The sequence below is a fragment of the Alligator mississippiensis genome, chromosome 15 (assembly GCF_030867095.1).
Source record: "Alligator mississippiensis isolate rAllMis1 chromosome 15, rAllMis1, whole genome shotgun sequence".
Classification (NCBI taxonomy): Eukaryota; Metazoa; Chordata; order Crocodylia; family Alligatoridae; genus Alligator; species Alligator mississippiensis.
Window position 1 is genome coordinate 21,547,111 of NC_081838.1, and position 19,358 is coordinate 21,566,468.

Consider the following 19,358-nt stretch of genomic DNA (forward strand, 5'->3'; position numbering starts at 1 on the left):
ACCCCAAAGTGTCAAAAGCTTCTCCAGATCTGAAGCTCTGTCCAAAGCCTCGCATGGCCCTAGCTCTCATGCCATGGGTGTCAAGTGCAATGTTCCCATTCACCTCACTGTGCAGCTGCAGGTGCTGGGTGGCCATCTCCATCCTCCAGCTCCCCTCTGCCCCCCAACTCCACACCTGTCTCTTTGCTGGTATTTCCTGCTAAAGTGATGACAGAACAGGTATGAGGTTTGCTCCTCTGAAGCTTTACACACCTCTTGGCACTGCTGTGAGCGCTCTGCACCCTGTATGGCCAGTGCCCAACCACAGAGGAGAAGGAACGTGAGTCAGGAAGCATGCAGCCGCTGCAGTGGAAGTGTCTGCAGCGTGGAAGAAGCCTCTTGGTCATGTCTCTGCAAGCTCTCACTGTATCAAGGCAGGGGCCGAGCCCTCCCAAAAAGCCGCTGTACGTCACACCTGTCCCGGCTTGTAACCACATCCCTTTGGCTCACTCAAGTCTGCTTGAGTACTTGATGCCTTTGCTGTTCATAGCAAGGGTGTCTGCATGGCTCAGTCTCACCAGAAGCAATTCTGCTATCTAGTAACGTCCTCCCTGCTGCATGCACCACAAGCACCCGGGGCCTGCAGAAACAGCCCTCTGTGGGGAAGTCAGCTTGGTTCCTCCTAAGTCACGTCTCTGTCTGACTCCTTCAAGCCTAGCTCCCCAATGCCTGCTCACCCTTCAGATGCCTGCTGTGATGGGGGAAGCTCTCTGTCCCGTTCTGCTGTGCCTCCTCCTGCATTTCCACACTCAGCTTAAGTGAGAAGGGGCTGTGTTTCCCCCTGGTGCAGAAAATTGGGGTGGGAACACATATCAGGTGGTTGCATCTAGTCCAGTCCCCTGCTCAAAGTGGTACTAGGCCCTGTCACATCATCCCAGCCAAGGCTTTGTCTAGCCAGGTCTTAAAAACCTCCAGGGATGGAGATTGCACCATGTCTCTGAGTAACCCAGGGGTGAGCACAGGGTGCTGTTTTCTGCAAGGCAGGGATGGTCTCTGGTCTTGCAGTTTTGTTCCAGTGCTGCCCCAGCACGGGAGTTCCAGGGAGCTGCAGCCACATCTGCACTTACACTGGTATTAGCACTGTCACTTGTGCCAGGGGGTGAGGGGATAACACTGAGCACTACACAGAAACATGAGGCAGGCAGCCTGCAAACAGCTTAGTGGCCTTGTAAGCATCAGCTACTGTTCCCTAAAGGTTTCTGTTCTGAATGTCTCCTAGACTTCAGTCAAAGAGTATTGGGTCTTTATATGCATTTGAAATGGGAAATTGTGTTGGGGGGGGGGGCGGGAGCGGGGGGGTCGGGTCTTTTAATTCTGGAAAGAAACTTTTGCAGTTTTAGAAATCTCAATGTGGGAGGAGTTTGCAGACAGGGGACTGCTGCTTGGGCCTGTGGACGTGCATGGGGGCTGGGTTAGGGAGCAGGGAGGATAGAGCTCAGTGCCCAGGATGCCCAGAGCCCTGCGCCTCCTCCTGCTCCTCATGGGCAGGGGCGGGAGCAGGAGGAGTCAGGGAGCAAAGGCCAGGGCAGGGGGCATGAGAGCCTCAGAGCTGCCCCTGCCTGGCTGCAGGCAGGTACTGGGGCTGTGCAGGAAGGGCTGCCTGGGGCTGGGCAGGGCAATGCCTGTGTGCGCGGGGGATCCAGCTCTGTCACCCTCAGTCTGCGTTGTCCCCTGTCAAGTGCAGCATGGTCCAGAGCAGGTGCAGATGCAGCCCTGATGTAGCTGGCCAGGACACCAGGGGAGACAGTCACCTTCCTTATTGGGATCCCGGGAGGGGAGAGATTGAAGAGTGTTGCCTGAACTGTTGGCACAGGCAGTCTAGCAGTGCTGGTACCAGGAGACGACCCCCACCCCCAGCCCGGGTGTCATTGTGACAGACAAACGCTATAGAGGCCACCTGCAGCTCCCCGACGACCTCTCAGCGCAAATCACCGACCTGAGGATGGAGGACGTGGAGTGATGACTCTGAAACTCATGCTAAGCTTGGGCCGACTCACAAAAGTTAAAATACAGAATACTGGTGCTAATTGCATAATGCAAGAAGATGCATGTTCATGGCTAGGCCATCCAAGAAGGAATAATGAAGTCTCTCTCCCAGCTTATCTTGCTATATTCAGGATGATTTCAGGCAGATTCTTAGTTGTCTGGTGTGTAACCATATGAAATGTCCATGATTCATTAATTAGTATGGTAAATAATTATTTTGTGACTAACTCGTGTTAATGTGCAGGAAGAGACATTCTCCATAAGTGATAGATGTCTCCTCCTGGTTTAGTATGTTTTTCCTGGCTGTTAATCAGTTTCTTGATATGTTGCAAACTGGATAGCCTCTTGTCACTGAAGAAGGTAACTCATTCAAATTAGAAATTTCTGATAACCAGTAATGAGCAGGTTAATTAACAGCATTATCCCATCAGTTACTGCTTGGGACTCTCTTGATTTACACAACTAAAAGTATGCTTTGAAGATGCTAAACTAAGAGTAAAAAAAAGACAGTAAAACAGCAAACAGCGCACACTTCAAGAGTGAGAAATCTCTCCGACACCAGTTGCTGATGCGCCCGACTTGCTCGAAAAGTTGAAGAGAAAAAGACCGCCTCTTGTCGCCTGTTTGGTGAGAAATCATCACCGTACAGCTAGTTACTGGGTTTTGATTTGGTTGGGGCTCACTTGACTTAGGCTTTATTTACTATAAGTATTTAAAATCTTCCATCACTCATCAAACGAGGTGTCGTGTCAATCCCCGGGCTAGTCCAAAATCCTAGGTTTTTATTTGCTAACACAGGGTCCTACAAAACTACAGTCAACATGGATAAAATCGTATTTACCAGCCGCTTCATACTGCACAGCTATGGTGAGTCGTATGTTATTTAACTCTGTAGCAAAGATAACTCAATCATGTAGGAGTTAGACGGTCTCTGCACACTGAGGTAATCTCTCCACTACGATCTAAGTGTGACAGCCTAGTTAATGTAAAGGTCTGTGAAGGGCACAAAAATGCTACCCCTCCGTGGAAGGGGCAGGATGAGCACTTCTGCTTGCGTGCACACAAGAGCACGAGAATGGTCCTGGATACCCGCAAGGGATGTGAATCCCCTTCTGTGGATTGGGGCAGGAAGAGCGCTTGTGCCTGTGCTTGTGCCCCGTCCGGGGGAGCAGTCTCTGCTTTCCACACACATCAGCAAAGCAGGGGGCACTGGACAGATCCGAGCTCTGAGTGTTACAGCCACATCCGGAGTAAAGACATGTTGTGCAGCGCCCTTGTCACCTCCCGAGCTAATGAGCTTGGATATTTTTGAGCAAAGAGCCCTGTTTAGAAATATCAGTCATCAGGGGCATCTCACACCAGACACATCCCTATGGGGTTTTTCCACCCACGGGAGACTCCTACAGCAACCCTGAAGGGGGCTAATGAGTCTTTATCTCGTCTGCTGTATCACCTGGTGGTGTCAGGGGCTCTGCTATCCCAGTAGTGTCCCAGGGAGATGCTTGCAGGAAGGCAAAGTGCTGTTTTCTTCCCTTCACACGTGTATCCTTCCATTTCAGTTCCTTTTGTCTCCCTGCAGAGCAGCTGCCCCAGCCACAATTCACTGCAATGCCCACAGCTGTGCAAATGGATCCTGAAAACTGTCCTGATCTGCACCATCCCCAATGGAGGCAGCAATGTGATTTACAGCTGGAGAGCCCCAGATCCTCCCAGTATGATCGCTCAAGGATCCATCGTGATAATCTCTAATGCAGATCTTCTGACAAATGTCACATGCATAGTGCACAACCCTGCCAGCAACAGCTCCACGATGGCCTCTGTCAAGGCCATTTCTGCAGGCAACATGCCCTGTGGGGAAGCTCCATGCAGCCCGCACTTGGGGAGAATGAGCATGAGGGTGCCAGGTTGGCTAACCTGAGGCACCTGAGTCTAGATGCTGCCCCCTCCATACCCCAAGTCCCTGCTTTGCACATTCCCTCTGACCCTGCTACCCAGGGAGCCACATGCTCCATCTCCCTGCAGGCACGGCCCAGCCTTATCCCCACTGCCCCCCAGGGCAAACACTGCGGGGCAGCACCAGCCACTTCCCCCTGGCCCTGACCTGCTGCCTTGCTCTGTTCCAGCTCAGCTGCACTCCCAGGCCTCATTACTGTCCTACTGCCAAGCCAAGGGGCTCATCCTGCTGGTGGTGCCGGGGGAGCTGATCGCTGGGACTACCGAGGTGTACATCATGACTCGCATGCAGCTGAAATGGGACTGAGCTGGGCCCAGCCCACACTGGGTCTGCTCCCCTCTGGGAGGGAAGGACTCCCTCCCAGAGGGGAGCAGACCCAGTGTGGAGTTGGAGTACTGCGTGCAGTTCTGGGCGCCACACTTCAAGAAGGATGCGGATAACCTGGAGAGGGTACAGCGAAGGGCAACTCGTATGGTCAAGGGCCTGCAGACCAAGCCCTACGAGGAGAGACTAGAGAAACTGGACCTTTTCAGCCTCCGCAAGAGAAGGTTGAGAGGCGACCTTGTGGCTGCCTATAAGTTCATCACGGGGGCACAGAAGGGAATTGGTGAGGATTTATTCACCAAGGCGCCCCCGGGGGTTACAAGAAACAATGGCCACAAGCTAGCAGAGAGCAGATTTAGACTGGACATTAGGAAGAACTTCTTCACAGTTCGAGTGGCCAAGGTCTGGAACGGGCTCCCAAGGGAGGTGGTGCTCTCCCCTGCCCTGGGGGTTTTCAAGAGGAGGTTAGACGAGTATCTAGCTGGGGTCATCTAGACCCAGCGCTCTTTCCTGCTTATGCAGGGGGTCGGACTTGATGATCTATTGAGGTCCCTTCCGACCCTAACATCTATGAATCTATGAATCTATGACTGGGGGAGGCTACAACACTGAGGAGAAGCAGCCGGTGGGTCTGCGGGGGTCTGAATCTGAGTATCAGATGCCAGTTCCTGATCCATCGCTTGGCACTGCAGGTCCATCAGCACTCTGGAGTAGAGTGTCTCTTCCATAGCTTCCTCCTCCCCTGCCCAGTGGGACCAGTAGACCCCAGTATCCAGGCTTCGGGGCATGGACTGGCTGCGCTCAGGAGCCCACAGACACGGGCAGTACAAAACACCACTGCCCCAAGGGCAGCTGCAGCCTCTAAACTAAACTTCCCTCCTCTGCACTGTCTGTGTCTCTGAACCCTGCCAGGGACAATCTTGCCACACACCTCCCAAGAGCCCCATCGGGCTGAACCACAGCCCGCAGGGAGTGTTCAGCCATCAGCATTGCCCATGCCTCTGCCCTGCATGCCAGGATCTCTACTGGCAGGGCCATTTCTCAAGGATTGCCCCCCATTTCCCCAGGGGGTCTCTCCTGCCAGCTCTGACGTCCCACCAAAGGGTCTGCTACAGGCTGGCCTCAGGTCCAGAGGCTGGGGCGGGACCTGGGAGCAGGGTGTTGTCTGCCGACCCAGCCATGAGGCCCAGCTAGGAGGAAGCACATTGGAAGCAAAACCTACTGATACAAGAGTAGGAGCCCTGGGGGGCTGGCAGCTCACGGGATGAGCAGGGATCAGGGAAGCCTCTTCCCAGGAGGCCAAAAGCATGTCGACTGGTGGTAGGTAAGGCCGAGCGAGCTGATCAGCCGCACAGGGTCTTGGCTGTGGAGGCACCTGGGTACAAAGAGGCTATCAAAGCTTTTCCTGGAAGAGCTGAAAACAGACCTCGGGGCCCTTCCAGGAAGAGTCAGGAACACAACCTGGTGACTCGGGTCCTGCCAGAAACAGCTGGGATCGGACCCAAGCCCTGGAGGCCTGCCTTGCACGCACAGCAATGCCTTCCTTGTGCATGGCACAAGGGGAAGATCAGGCACTGCCCTCAATCGCTGGAGCTCACTTGAAAGATTTGCCTGCCCCATGTGCACATCTCCAGAGCCCAACTGCAGCTGGAGCTTGCTGGATACAGCAGTGACCTCCAAACACACAACCCAGCAGTACCCTCAGCTGGGGCATGGCCACCAGCAGTGTTGAGCCACTGTACAACTCCTCTTGTAAATGCCCCTTTACACCAGACAGGCGAGGAGGGACAGGGATGTTTATCACCTTCCTGGGTCTGATATAGCTGGTTCCTGAGACTGGCCTGGGTGAAACCAGAGGAAGGGGCCTCACAGAGCTGCCGTGAGCTGAGGATGCTCCCCCTGCCCCACCCTCTACACTGGTCTGGCTCATCTCAGAGCCTGGCAGACTGGTGAGGCTGGGTCTGCAGCCTTGGGGCAGCCCCTTCGAGAACCTGGTGGGAAGCCGCAGAGGTGGAGGCACCATTTCCCCAACACTGAGGCTGGCCAGGCTGCCCCAAAGCCAGGGACCTGAAAGCCAAGGGTCCCCAGCCCTTGGCATTCTCCCAATGGGGCTGCCTCAGAGCCAGGGGCACTGACTTGATTGCCTGGAGGTAGTGGGGCTCAGCAAGGGTCCCAGGCCCCACAAAGGCACAGCTCAGGCATGTCCTGCCTCCCCCTCCCCCTGCACATGCCGAGCCTGGATGATTGCTGTTACTGCAGCCTCGTTGGTCCAGGCCCAGCTGTTCCCCAGTGTCAAGGTGACTCACTGCAGAGATTTCAGGGCTGTGTGATGTCCATCTGGACCCATAAAGTGCTTGCCCACACACCAAGTCCTGGTAACTCAATGGCAGTGGCGGCTCCTGAGTCTCTTAAAACTTCCTGACCAAGAGAGTGGTAATAAGGCCAATGGAGAAGCCTTTGCAGGGCAGGTCCCTCAGGGTTGCTCTCACAACATGGGTGCTGTCTGTAAAAGCTTGGATGGTTTCTCTTGCAGAAAAATGCAAGGAAGTGGCTGGGGCAAGACTGGGTTGTGGTGACAAGACTGCCACAAGAAAAAAAAAAGTCTCCATGATGGCTACAACCCATTAGGGTGTAGACACAGTGAAGCTTGAGGCACCCAATACCAGACCCATGCCATAAAATAATTAGACTGATGGTTCCTCTAAAAGGAAAATTGTTGGCAGACACCTGACACACTCATCACATGTGTATATCCAAGCTAAAAGAACAAGAAAAAGAATGACGGAGTCAGTGTAACTAGAAAAGGAAAGGAAACTACATATACATTTCAATTGAACTAGCAGCTAAAGACTAAATATACATTTCATGTAAAACCTGTAAAAGGTGCAATGAATACAGGGAAAATGTCCTGTATGTGACATCCTCACAGTTCTCACATCAGGCATCCAGGGTCTAAGATGTTATGCTGAAGTATTCAGACATTTGTATGTCTGGAGTTTTGTAAGCAGACCATCCTGGTACAAGCTATTGCAAATTTGCCCCATTGATAAATACCCAAAGATGGGTCCGGTCACTAGGGTGGCCATCATAGAGGACAATCTGGTTGTCCTCTGTCCTCTATTGATACAAAACCTGATGCCTTTATGTCCTCTATGTTACTCTTGAAGAGAAAAATAGAGGACATAAAGGTGTCCAGATAGAGAACAGAAGACAAAGTAGCAGAAAACTGGAATGCCCTCTCTGATGGCCACCCGACCGGTAACCAATGCCTCTAGCATCCTGTTTGGTCACTCAAGGCCCAACACATTTAATCGCAAGAAACACAGGTCTTCACACCTGGACAAAGCCAAAAACAGCAGCCAGGCAATTTAACAATTGTAATGTGATGGTCACCCTTTTCCTCCCTGTTTTGTTAGGATTTTAATCGGCCAGCCATCAAAGAAAAATGCTTTGAAGCTATACCATTAAACAGCGTAAAGCAAGACAGAAGTGCCAGCAAGGTGTGAGGTCCAGAGAAAATGCAGAAGCCATCCTGCACCACGAGCACATGAGTGAAGGACCCACGCTTGGTGAAAGCTGCCATCATCTGCTTCCTGCCTGCTAGGGTAAAAATCTCTTGCAGCTAACATATTACAAGGACTAATAGCTCGTTTCATAGTGGGAAAGAGTCTTTTTCTGCAATTTAGTTTTATTCCTTGTTGGTACCTATCTTAGCTTTTTTTTTTCTTAAGAAATTGTTCATATTCCAAGCCAAATCAACCAAATCAAGTCCAAATCCGTGAGGCAGTCCAGAACCATAAGTGCCCAAACAACCGGCAAACAACCTCCACCCCCACCAGGGGCTTCAGATATTTCCAAAGTCTTTTGGCAGGCATCCTATGTCCAGGCCCAAGCCCAGAGGCTTGGGGTTTGGATGCCGCAAGTTTCACCTGTCCTCAGCCATATGGCTGAAGGAGCAAGATAAGGAAGAGACTCCCCATTTCCAGAAAATGGGCCTTAAGCCCCAACACCTCGATGGGTACTAATTATAGCTTTATAAGTGCAACAAGGAACTGAGGTTGCTGGGTCTCATAAAACTTTCTCACCAAAAAAATGCAGAAGACATTGCAGGGGAAGTCCCTCAGTGTTGCTGTCATGCCTTGGGTGCAAAGGCAATGTTCCCCTTCACCTCCTGGTGCAGCTGCAGGCGCTGGCCATCTATGTCCATCCTGCAGCTCCCCCCACCTCCCTGCATGTCTTTGTGCCATTATTTTCTGCTAAAGGGGTGACAGAACCAGTCTGAATCTTTCTCCCCTGCAGCTTCACACATCTCTAGCCCTGTACCCTGTACGGCCAGTGCCCAACCGCAGAGGAGAAGGAATGTGAGGCAGGAAGCACACGGACACTGTTGATGGAGTGTGTGCAGTGCAGAGGATGCCTCTCTCACTCTCTGCAAGTTCCCACCATAGCAGGGAAGGAGCAAACGCTCCCACTGAGAAAGTGCTACATGTCAGACATGTCCTGGCTTGTAACCACATCTCCTTCCAGCCTCGCTCCCCTCTGCCTGTTGGCACTTCACATGCCTGCTGTGATGGAGGAAGCTCTCTGTCCCTTTGTGCTGTGCCTCCTCCTGCATTCCCAAGCTTATGGTAAGTGCCAAGGGGCTGTGTTTACCCCGGGTGCAGACAGGAGAGGTTGTAGAATCACAGAAAATGGGGGTGGGAAGGGACCTCAGGAGGTCACATCAAGTCCAACCCCCTGCTCAAAGCAGGACCAGTCCCAATTACATCATCCCAGCCAAGGCTTTGTCTAGCTGGGCCTTAGAAACCCCCATGGATGGAGACTGCACCACCCGTCTGGGTAACCCTGGGGTGAGCGCAGGCTGATGTTTTCTGCAAGGCAGGGACAGTCTTTAGTCTTGCCGTGGTGCCATTTGTTCCAGCGCTGCCCCAGCACAGGAGCTCCTAGGAGCTGCAGCCACATGGGCACATACAAGGGTAACACACTGTTCCTTGTACCAGGGCATGAGGGGATAAAACCAAGAACTTCACAGATACACAAGGCAGGCAGCCTGCTAACAGCCCAGTGGGCTTGGAAACATCTGCTCCCTGTCCTCTGGAAAGTTTCTGGTCTCAATGTCTCCTGGACCTCAGTCAAAGAAGACTGGGTCCTGATATGTGTTTGAACTCAAAGTCAGCGGGGTGGGGGACAGCTTCACATTTTGGAAAGAAACCTTTTTTGCTTTAGAAATCTCCATGTGAGAGGAGTTTGCAGGTGGGGGCCTGCTGCTTGGGCCTGTGGGGTGCATGCGGGTGTGGGTAAGACAGATTTTAGAGCCTTAGAAAGTTAAACCAGGTACATGCCACTGAGCTGGTACATGCCACTGGGGCCTGGGCTGGGTGACAGCTTTCTAAATCAGGTTGTGCTCAGTGGAGCTACCTGCTAGTTGCTCATCAAGGGCTGTCTCCGCCCCAACAGGTCTGCGGGAAGCCTGGATCCATGTGTTCTCCAGGCTGTCAGCACAGCTCTGCTACTGGCCCTGAGTTCCCTTGGAGCCAGACCGGGAGCTGCACCTACTTTTCCCTACATTTGTCCCCTGGGCTTAGAAATGCTGCAGGGTGGAGGGTTCCCAGTGGCCCCTAACCTTGGAGCTGCCCCAGCCAGGAAACATCTCCAAGTCCTGGTGCTTGGGGTGCAGTCCCCTGTTCTTGATGCCAGTGTCTGAATCTGCCTTGGCATAGACAGACTGACCCCATATCAGAATAGACATGTTAAAGGCTGGAGGAGAAGGTGGCAAAGTGAACTGGGATCCTTCTTGCAATGCTCTGGGCCTGGTGCTTGGCACCGGGAGCTTGTGCCCTTCCAGCTGCATCTCCCTGGCCCATGGGAAAGCTGGGCCTTGCTGGTGTTCACCCTGCAGAGCTCCCTGCATTGTTCCTCTCTGGGGCATCCAGCCCTGCAAGGCAGGTACAGGAGATACAATGACCACTAAGGCAGTTTTCCCAGGGGCAAGAGAGTACCCCTGGAGGTAATTTATAGTAATAAAGCTCCCATATTCATTTCCCACTGGAAGATTTTGGCTTTATGCCTATTTTATGGACCTGGGTGATTCCTTCCTAGCTTGCTTCTGTGGCCATATGGCCTAGAGCAAGTGAAACCCAGGGGCATCCACACCCCAAGTCTCTGGGCTTGGGCTTGGGCTTGCACGTTGGATACCCACTAAATGATTTGGAAACCTCTGAAACCCCAGGTGGAGGTGGAGGATGTTTGCTGGTTGTAGGTCCACTTATGGTTCTTGAATGACTTGCAGATTAGGAATTGATTTGGCTGATTTGGCTTGGAACAGAAAAAAAAATCCTTAAAAATAAAAAAATAAAAAAAATTAAATAAAAAGATGCCACAGCAAGATGCAGAGGGCGCTCAGAGCCAGTTATGTGCTACCAATCATGGAGCTGCTCCCTGATGATGACACCTGGCCATCAGGGAGTGGGTCTTCCACAAGGACCTATGACAGGACCAGAGACCTGAACTGACTAATAGCGCACCGCGCTCACCCAGCGGGGTTTGGAGACACAGAGCGAGGCAGGGGACTTGACCCAGCTTCCCCAAGGAAATCTGCCAAGGTGCACCAGAGACCATCCACCATCTCCTATGGCTCTGCCCATACACAAGGTAAATTTGCTCCGCAGAGAGGTGACAGGGCTCAGGCTGATGACAAAGGAGGTGGCGCTGTACAGACACCCGACTAAACATCAGGGGACCCCGACAACCTGCCTGGACCAGTTCATGTCCTGCTTCAGGAGTGCCCTGTGCCTCCTGAGCTGTGCATGTAAACCCCAAAATTAGGGCTAAGACTAAGAGACTGCGACTGGGATGGGGAAAGGACAGCGGATGGGAGAGCAGGAGCACGAGTCCGTGGGTGTGTTTGCTGTAACAGCCGCATGGGATTTAAATGTGGTTTAAGCTGTGTGAAGAAAAGGTTTTGCTAGATGTGTGTGTGTGTGTGTGTGTGTGTGTAACAGTGGTTATGCGTGCGTGTAAATAAATACATATTTTTAAAAACCCTGCGATCTCTCAATAAACCTTCCCTCCTCTGCACGCCTGTGTCTGAACCCTGCCAGACTCAAGCTCCTCTTCCAAAATCGGCCATCGGCTTGCACCCAGGCCCTCAGGGGCACTGACCCCTCCGTGCTACCCGTGCCAAATCGTGCCGGGCTCTTTGCTGCCCCAAACCACGGCTCCCCTTTCGTGCAGCCCGGACCAGGGCACCGGGGGTGTTATCTGCCGTGCGGGTGCTCGGGGCTGTGCGGCCGGCAGATCCGGGCGGGCTGTGGGTCCGTGGCCGCCGCCTCCCGCTTGGCCCGGGCCGAGAGCAGCGTGGCCGGAGCGGCCGCAGCCGCCGGCCCAGCGCCGTGCCCGGCATGGCCGGGGCCCCGCGCCTCCTCCTGCCCCTCCTGCTGCTGGCGCTGCTGGAGCGCGGCCGGGCCGGGCCGGGGCGGGCGGGCCCGGGAAGGGCGCGGGCAGCGCCGAGCTCCCGGCAGGGCGAGCCCCGCAGCGGGGCAGGGCCGGCGGCGGGGGAGGCCGGGGGCAAAGGCCGGGGCCGGCGGCACGACAGCCTCGGACCTGCCCCTGCCCGGCCGGGACAGGGACCTTGCAGCCGGAGCGGCAGGAGCGGGCGGGGCGGTGCCGGGGCGGGGCGGGGCTGTGTGGGCAGGGGTGCCCGGGGCTGGGCAGGGCAATGCCCGTGTGCGCGGGGGTCGCCCTCAATCCGTGTTGTTCCCCGACAAGTGCAGCATGGTCCGGAGCCGGTGCAGACGCCGCCCCGACAGAGCTGGTCGGCACCGCGGGGGAGACGGTCACGTTTCCTCTCGAGATCCCGGCAGGGGAGACATTAGATACTGCTGTCTGGACGATTGGCACAGAGAGTCTAGCAACGGCGGGACCAGGAGACCCCGCGAGTGTCCTTGTCACAGACAGGCGCTATAGGGGCCGCCTGCGTGTCCCCAACGCCGGCCTCGCACTGCACATCACCGGCCTGAGGCCGGAGGACGCGGGGTCCTACACAGCTAGAGTCAACACGGATAGAAGTGAATTCACCCGGTTCTTCTCACTGCGGGTCTACGGTGAGTGCTGGTTTGTTCGGCTTTTTTTTTTTTTTTAATCTATAACAAATAACTCTCCCAATGTAGGAATTAAACAGCCTCTACACATCGACCTTCCGTGTCTCTCTCTCCCCTACAACCTAGTTAATATAACGGTCTGGAAGGGCACAGGAATGGGGTGGATACCCGGGTAGGGATGTGAATCCCGCTCCGGGGAAGGGGCGGATGAGTACTCGTGCTTGTGCCCGGTCCGGGGGAGCAGTCTCTGCTTTCCCCACACATCAGCCAAGCGGGGGGCACTGGACAGATCTGGGCTCTGAGCGTTACAGCTGCAGCTGGAGTAAAGACATGATGTGCAATGCCGTTGTCACCTCCACGCTAAAAGCTCACAAGTGTGGATATTTCTGAGCAAGGAGACCTGCATAGAAATGTCAGTCACCAGGGGCATCTCATACTAGACACATCCCTGAAGGGGTCTTCCACGCCCAGGGGCCTCCTACAGGGACCCAGCATCGCCTGAGGGGGGCTGATAGGCCTTTTTCTTGCCTGCTCTGTCACCTGGTGGTCTCGGGGGGCTCTGCTCTCTTGGTAGTGTCTCAGGGAGATGCTTGCAGGAAGGCAGAGTGCTGTTATCTTCCCTTCACACCTGTATCCTCCCATTTCGGTTCCTTCCCTCTCCCTGCAGAGCAGCTGTCAGAGTCCACAATTCACTGCAATGCCCAGAGCTGTGCGAATGGACCCTGTAACATCACCCTGAGCTGCACCATCCCCAAAGGAGGCAACAACGTGACCTACAGCTGGAGCCCCCACAGCCCCCCAGTATGACCGCTGAAGGATCCATCGTGGTTATCTCTCCCCCAGATCTTCTGATAAACGTCACGTGCACAGTGCAGAAGCCCGCCAGCAGCAGCTCCACGACGGCCTCTGTCAAGGCCCTTTGTGCAGGTAACGTGCCCTGTGGGGAGCTCCATGCAGCTCACGCCTGGGGGAAATGGTCCTCATGGTGCAGGCTGCTGTGGGGCCACAAGGCACCTGACTCCAGGCAGATGCTGCACCACTCTCCACCCCAAATCCCTCCCCTGCAGATTCTCTCTGACTCTGCTACCCAGAGAGGCACAAGCTTCATCTCTGTGCAGGGAGGGCCTAGCCCCCGAGCTCCCTGCAGGGCTCCTCCTGCCCCTAGAGGGTCCCCAGGGGCTGGCCCCATCCCCACTGCCCCCCAGGGCAAACACCACGGGGCAGCACCAGGCACTTCCCCCTGGCTCTGACCCTCTGTCTTGCTCTTGTTCCAGCAAACACGCCTGCCCAGGCCTCATCACTGTCCTACTGCTAGGCCAAGGGGCTCATCCTGCTGTTGGTGTTGGGGGTGCTGATCACCGGGACCGTGGCGGTGCACATCATGGCTGGCAAGCCGCCGAAACAGGACTGAGCAGGGCCCAGCCCACACCAGCCGTGCTCTGCTCTGGGAGGGAAGGATAGAAAAGCTGCAGCATGGAGGAGAAACAGCCGGCGGGTTGTGGGGGTCTGACTCCAAGTGACAGAGACCAGTTTCTACAGCAGCACAGACACCCTGGAGGAGAAATGCCATCCCATCGCTGCCTCCTACCATGCCCAGTGGGGACAATAGACCATGTCCCCCAGTCTACAGGGCAGTCACTGGCTGGGCTCAGGGGCATACAGACATGGGCAAGACACTACCCCGCTGTCCCGGGGGCAGCTGCAGCCTTGAAACAAACTTTCCCTCCTCTGCACTATCTGTCTCTGAACCCTCAGGGTCAATCCTCCCCCAACTACTCCTCAAGAGCCCCATGCGGTTGCACCGTGGCCCCCAGGGCTTGTTCAGCCATCAGCATTGTGGGTGCCAACATCCCTGGGAGGCAGGATCTCCACTGGCAGGGTAATGCCCAAGCACCCCCGCCCCCCTCGCCCATTTCCGTTTTGCAGCAAACCCAGCCCAGCCCCATCATGGGGGAGCTCCGAACAATCCTTGCTGCCTGTCCCTGCACTTCCTGCCCCGGCCTTGAAAGCCTGCCTCCACTGCACCCACCCCAGTGCTCGTCTTGGCCCCTGACCTGCTCCTCCATCCAGGCAGGGCACTGCTCTCCTGCTGGGCCAAGGGGCTCGTCCTGCTGCCACCGGTCCTGGTGCCCAGGGGAAGGCTTTACAAAAGCTTGGACCCAGGAGCAGAGACCCTGCAGGGTCCCAGAGGCCTTCAGGCCCGGGTTTTGAGCCTTGTGCTTAGCTTAAACTCAGTGCTTTGCTTAAATTGTGGTCGAGACAAGCACACAGTGCAAGGAGCAGGTGGGAAAATACTGTCCCTGCCTGAAAACAAATTGAGAAGCTAACTTACTAAATTGAATAAATATAGCCTGGACAAAAGAGCAAACCTACCCCTACCTAGGAATGAAAACATCACCTTGGAGTAGAGAATACCAGTTAAAAGAAACTATATTTGACAAACACAAGCAAAATTTTAATATGCATTAGGACAGAGGTGGGCAAAATGTGGCCCGGGGGCCGGATGCAGCCCCACAAGCCATTCTATCCAGCCTGCGGGGCCCCTAAAACATTTAGAAACTTAATATTTATCTGCCCTGGAATGACTGCCTGTTATGCGGCCCTCGATCGCTTGCCAAATCTCAGTAGCAGCTTTCTGCCCAAAATAATTGTCTGCCCCTGCATTAGGAGGAAGCATTATGTTGATTTTCTGTATTAAGAACTACAAGCTATCTGGTATGTAAAGAAAGGAGAGGGCATGGACCCTTCTGCACCCAGTCCTGGGTGATCCGGGCACCGATCCAAGATCCAGAACTCAGACGAAGGAGTCGGGAACCTTGGACAAAACCTCACAGACTGCCCATCCAGAGACGTTGCCTCCGTTCAACCTTGGGGTGGTGAGCATCTTTTTTTTTTTGCTACAGTTCACAGATTAATAAGTCCTGAAAATGCTTCATTTTTCCTTGAGGGTTGTATCTGACAGGGTCCAATAAACTTGCTTCTCATTTAGGAAACCCGTGTATCCGTACCTGGTACAAGACCCAATACAGCGTCACTGGATGCAGCAGTGTCCCCCCAACCCCACGCACTCGTGTCACCAGGGGCACTACTGTCCCTGCGTCCACACCAGTTCAGAGCGGAGGGGGACTGATGCTGTCCCCAGGAGGAGGAAGGCTTCAGCCTCAAGCTCCTCCAGCTTCTGCCTGGCACTCAGACAGCAGTTGCCAGTCCTGGAGACCCACCAGCACAGCCCGGCCTAGTGCCAGCAGGATGGGCACTGCATCGCTGCCTGGCACAGCCCCAGGGCCCCCAGGTAGCAACCCTGCCCCTGCCTAACCCCTGCCTCCCTGCTCCCGGCAGCGCCAGAGATGCCCCCTGCCCCGCAGCCGTGTCCACCTCTGTCCAGGCTGAGCTGCCCGGTGCCTCTTGTAGCAACCCCCGGGGGCAGCAGTGCCTGGGGCATCTGAGTAGCCTGGGCGGGAGGGTAGCAGGCACAGGAGCACGGGGGCCTTAATGTGCTGCAGGAGGGGCGATGATCAGGCAGGAAGGCCGCCAGGGAGGTGGTCTAGGACCCGGGCAGCTGCAACTAGTTCGGCCAAAGCCGAGTGCCCCCCGCAGCCTCTCCCAAGTGAGCCGGCTCCGGGCTGCCTTCCCGGCCGCTCCTTGCCCCGCCCCGCCCCGCCCCGCCCTGCGCCGGCCTCGCTGCCCAGGCCCGGTCTGGACACCCAGGGGCAGCCCCGGCTCCTCGTGCGTGCTCCGCGCCATGGACGCTGCTGCTCCGCCTGACACGCGCTCCGTGCCCGGGCCAGGCTGTAAACCTTACTCTGACAGAAGAGACCATCCTGGATTTGGGCAGTGGTCACGTGAAGGTGGCCTGCTCCTCACATGGGACTTCTTCCTGGCTGTGGCAGACAGCAGAGCCATTGGCACGGAGGTGCGAGGATGCTGTGGCCTCAAAATGGGACTAGGTTTCAATGGTCCCTGCACCAGGTTGGAGTCAAATTCTGCTTTCTGGGAAACAGCATCCACCTTCCCATTTCTGCATCATCAGAAAGTCTAAGTGGGCCTTCAAGAAAAACACCCACCACAGCAAAGTTGCCTTAGGTTGAGTGTTTTGGATATACACAAATATTCTAGTATAATGTCAAGGTAATGTGTGTCAGCAGGAGGAACCGGGGGAGTCTGCAGAGATGTGCGCATTGGGAGTTTGGACTGCAGCTTCCAGAAATCGTTGGGGTTGGGGAAGCTGGAAAAAGGAAGAGGGTGCAGGCTAAAGTAAGAGGGAAAGAGCAGTGTGCAGGTGGAACCTGGCCAGCCCCACACAGGAGCGCACAGGGGAGCTGGAGATCTCACAGGCTCAGGCAACCAGGACTGTGGACTGAAGGAACTGCGCACTTGGGAGCAGCTGCAGCTCTGACCAATCTTGGGACTAAAAACTTGTTTGGGGAACACTGCTGGAGGTGGCAGGGGGAGAGGGGTGGTAGGGAGTTAAGGCACTGAGTGTGTTACCACAATGTTGCTGTTCCCTCCGTTTGGCCTGTTGACTTGTGATCTAACCCCTATGATTTTCTATATACAAGTGGGAACTTCCCCTTGCTTCTTGGGCCAGTTTCTGGGGCTGCAGGTCAGCAATTAGGTTTTTGTGATTTGTAAGAACCTGTACTTTGTGCCATGGCTCTTCAAAATATTGCCACCACTTCTGTTACGCCTCAGCTCTGTGTTCTTGGGCAACCCTGGCACAGGATGCAGTCTGTCTGACTCACAAAGGACTCACCCTCCCCTCCCTCCCCTCCTCTACCTAAACAAAACTGATTAAGTTGCAGTGAGAGACGCACCTAAAACTCTCTAGATAAGGGTGATAAGAGTGAACAACTGCCCTAGGTCTCATTTACATCCAAGATGGAACCAGATGACCATTCATTTACATGAGAGATGGAAAACAGAAAGCCTGAAGCAGAGACTGCAGTGAATTCTGGGACCAGAGAAGCAGGAGAGCACTGCATGATGGGGAATCTGTGCTTCCAATGTTAATCAACCCATGTTCACACACACCCAGCTCAGCATTTATCAGACCAGTTCTAATCTGGATTTGCTAAGGACTTTTCCCCCCCCAGACACACACACAGAGCTCTAAGTTTAATAGGCATCTCGGGCCGTACATTCCCCGGTCCCACTATGGGAGGCCTATTTAAACTTGATTGACTAAAACTCGGTTGCCGGGTTAGGAAATGCTGAGGCAAGAGACCGAGTCAGAGCGGGTATGGGCAACATTTGAACAATGGTTAAGGGTTCATCACAGCATCCAGCCTGCTGGAGCCCTAATCCCAGGTGTTGTCATATCTTTCCCGAGACGACTGGTGGAAGTCCTCTCCACAAAAGGTTATGAGCACCCCAATAATTGCTTTAGTCTGGAAAAGTCATGCTAAGCTGAGGCTTGTGCACAACAAGTAAAAATCCAAAATCCTGATGCTGCAAGCTATCTATTGTTCCTGAAGAAACCATGAGATATCCCATCAGTATATCTGCCATCCATAGGAATCTCAAGCTGGCTCCCAAGTATTTGGGTTATTCCCTAATCTTAAGTGTTTCCTGATTATCAATCAGTTTCCTGAGATGGTCCAAACCAGATAACCCCTTGTCAATAGAAAAGACAATGATTTACACTACTGAGGGTGCTTCAAAGCAGCTGAACTGAGGGTATAAAAATCTGTAAGTGTGTGTGCTTAAGAAGAAAGAAAGAAAGAAAAAGAAGAACCAGGAGGAAAGAGGAGAAAAGGAAAGAAGAAGAAAACTCCTGTGCTGACACCATCCCCTGTCATTCTTGGGACGCTGGAAGAACAGATCGTCTCTCTCTTCAAGGATTGTGCTACGGACTGTGCCTGTCAGTTTTGCAGCCTGAGTACCATGGACTAGGTGAGATTCCCAACGTTCTCTCTTCTTTCTAGGCATAAACTTCTGAACCTGAACTGTATCAGTTAAGCTTGAGCTAAGTTTCCCCAAATACTTAGTGAAACCAGGGTAGTATTGTCATTGTTTGTGTTTGTTTTTCTTTTGCATGCCTATTACTACTAGTACTAGTATATATTTCATATGCTTAGCAATAAATAACTTTTATAGTCAAACTGGTAGTAATTGGGTATATTTTTCCTTCTCTGCTTCTCTTTCCTCCTGTGCTCTGCACTAACACTTCTTTTACCTATGCTAAAGATCCCTGTGAAGCCCAAATTATTGTGGGGTCTGCTCATCAAGAGGCCAAAGATTGGGACGTGCTGAGTTTGAAACACATAAGGGGATCAGCTTGTACAGGCTGATTGACCCAGTTTGACTCAGACGTGCCCTTATGAACTGAATGCTGGCCCATGAGGGTGTCAGCTGGACACCCAGCTGGATTCAGAGGGATTTTGTTTACCTGTGTGCTTGTGTCTGACTGCATTTTATTGTTGCTCTTATGAACTGATTCTTGGCATATGAGGGTGTCAGCCTGTCCATGCTGATCAGCCCGGCCAGGTCAGGCGTGTCACGTTAATTTGTGTGTGTTTGTGTGTATGACTGATTTGGTGACTGGAGGAACCCAGTCCCATTGAGATTGAGTCCTGCAAGATAGCTCCACTGGGGGTGAGGGCTTGCAGAAGGGAGAAATACAGCTCCGTATAGTAACACAAGCAGCACATTGACAGAATCACCAAGACCCTAGAAACTATCCCTAATAAATGAGCACACCCCAAAGTAATGGGCAAATTTGGTAACAACTGGGAAGACCCACCTAGTGTAAGAACAGGGATAAGAGTCAGAAGCTCATAATCAGGACCTAAATACAAAGCCAAGATCGGGATTAAAAAATTAGAGACTACTTACTAAAGCCATGGGACCATTCACATGGTGCAATCAAAGAACAGAAATAACCTGAGGTCAGAAGCTAGGGAACTACACTGCAAACCAGAAACTTTACTATAACCGAAACAAAGCTCAGATGCTGC

The 19,358-nt window shown here is 53.7% G+C and overlaps 1 protein-coding gene across 1 annotated transcript; it reads left to right on the forward strand.

The window, feature by feature from the left end:
- Positions 1–11,998: 11,998 nt before the first annotated feature.
- Positions 11,999–15,395, forward strand: LOC106740139 (SLAM family member 9). The gene is made up of 3 exons (XM_059718181.1): positions 11,999–12,405; positions 13,070–13,329; positions 13,677–15,395. The coding sequence occupies exons 1-2, from the start codon at positions 12,021–12,023 to the stop codon at positions 13,207–13,209; spliced, it is 525 nt and encodes a 174-aa protein (XP_059574164.1). The 5' UTR covers positions 11,999–12,020; the 3' UTR covers positions 13,210–13,329; positions 13,677–15,395.
- Positions 15,396–19,358: the final 3,963 nt, after the last annotated feature.

What these genes read in the sequence shown, in the direction of transcription:
- LOC106740139 (XM_059718181.1), top strand. Translation starts at nt 12,021, where the DNA reads ATGCCCGTGTGCGCGGGGGTCGCCCTCAATCCGTGTTGTTCCCCGACA. An exon ending in CTTCTCACTGCGGGTCTACG is followed by an intron (nt 12,406 to 13,069) that starts GTGAGTGCTGGT and finishes CTCTCCCTGCAG; the next exon opens with AGCAGCTGTCAGAGTCCACA.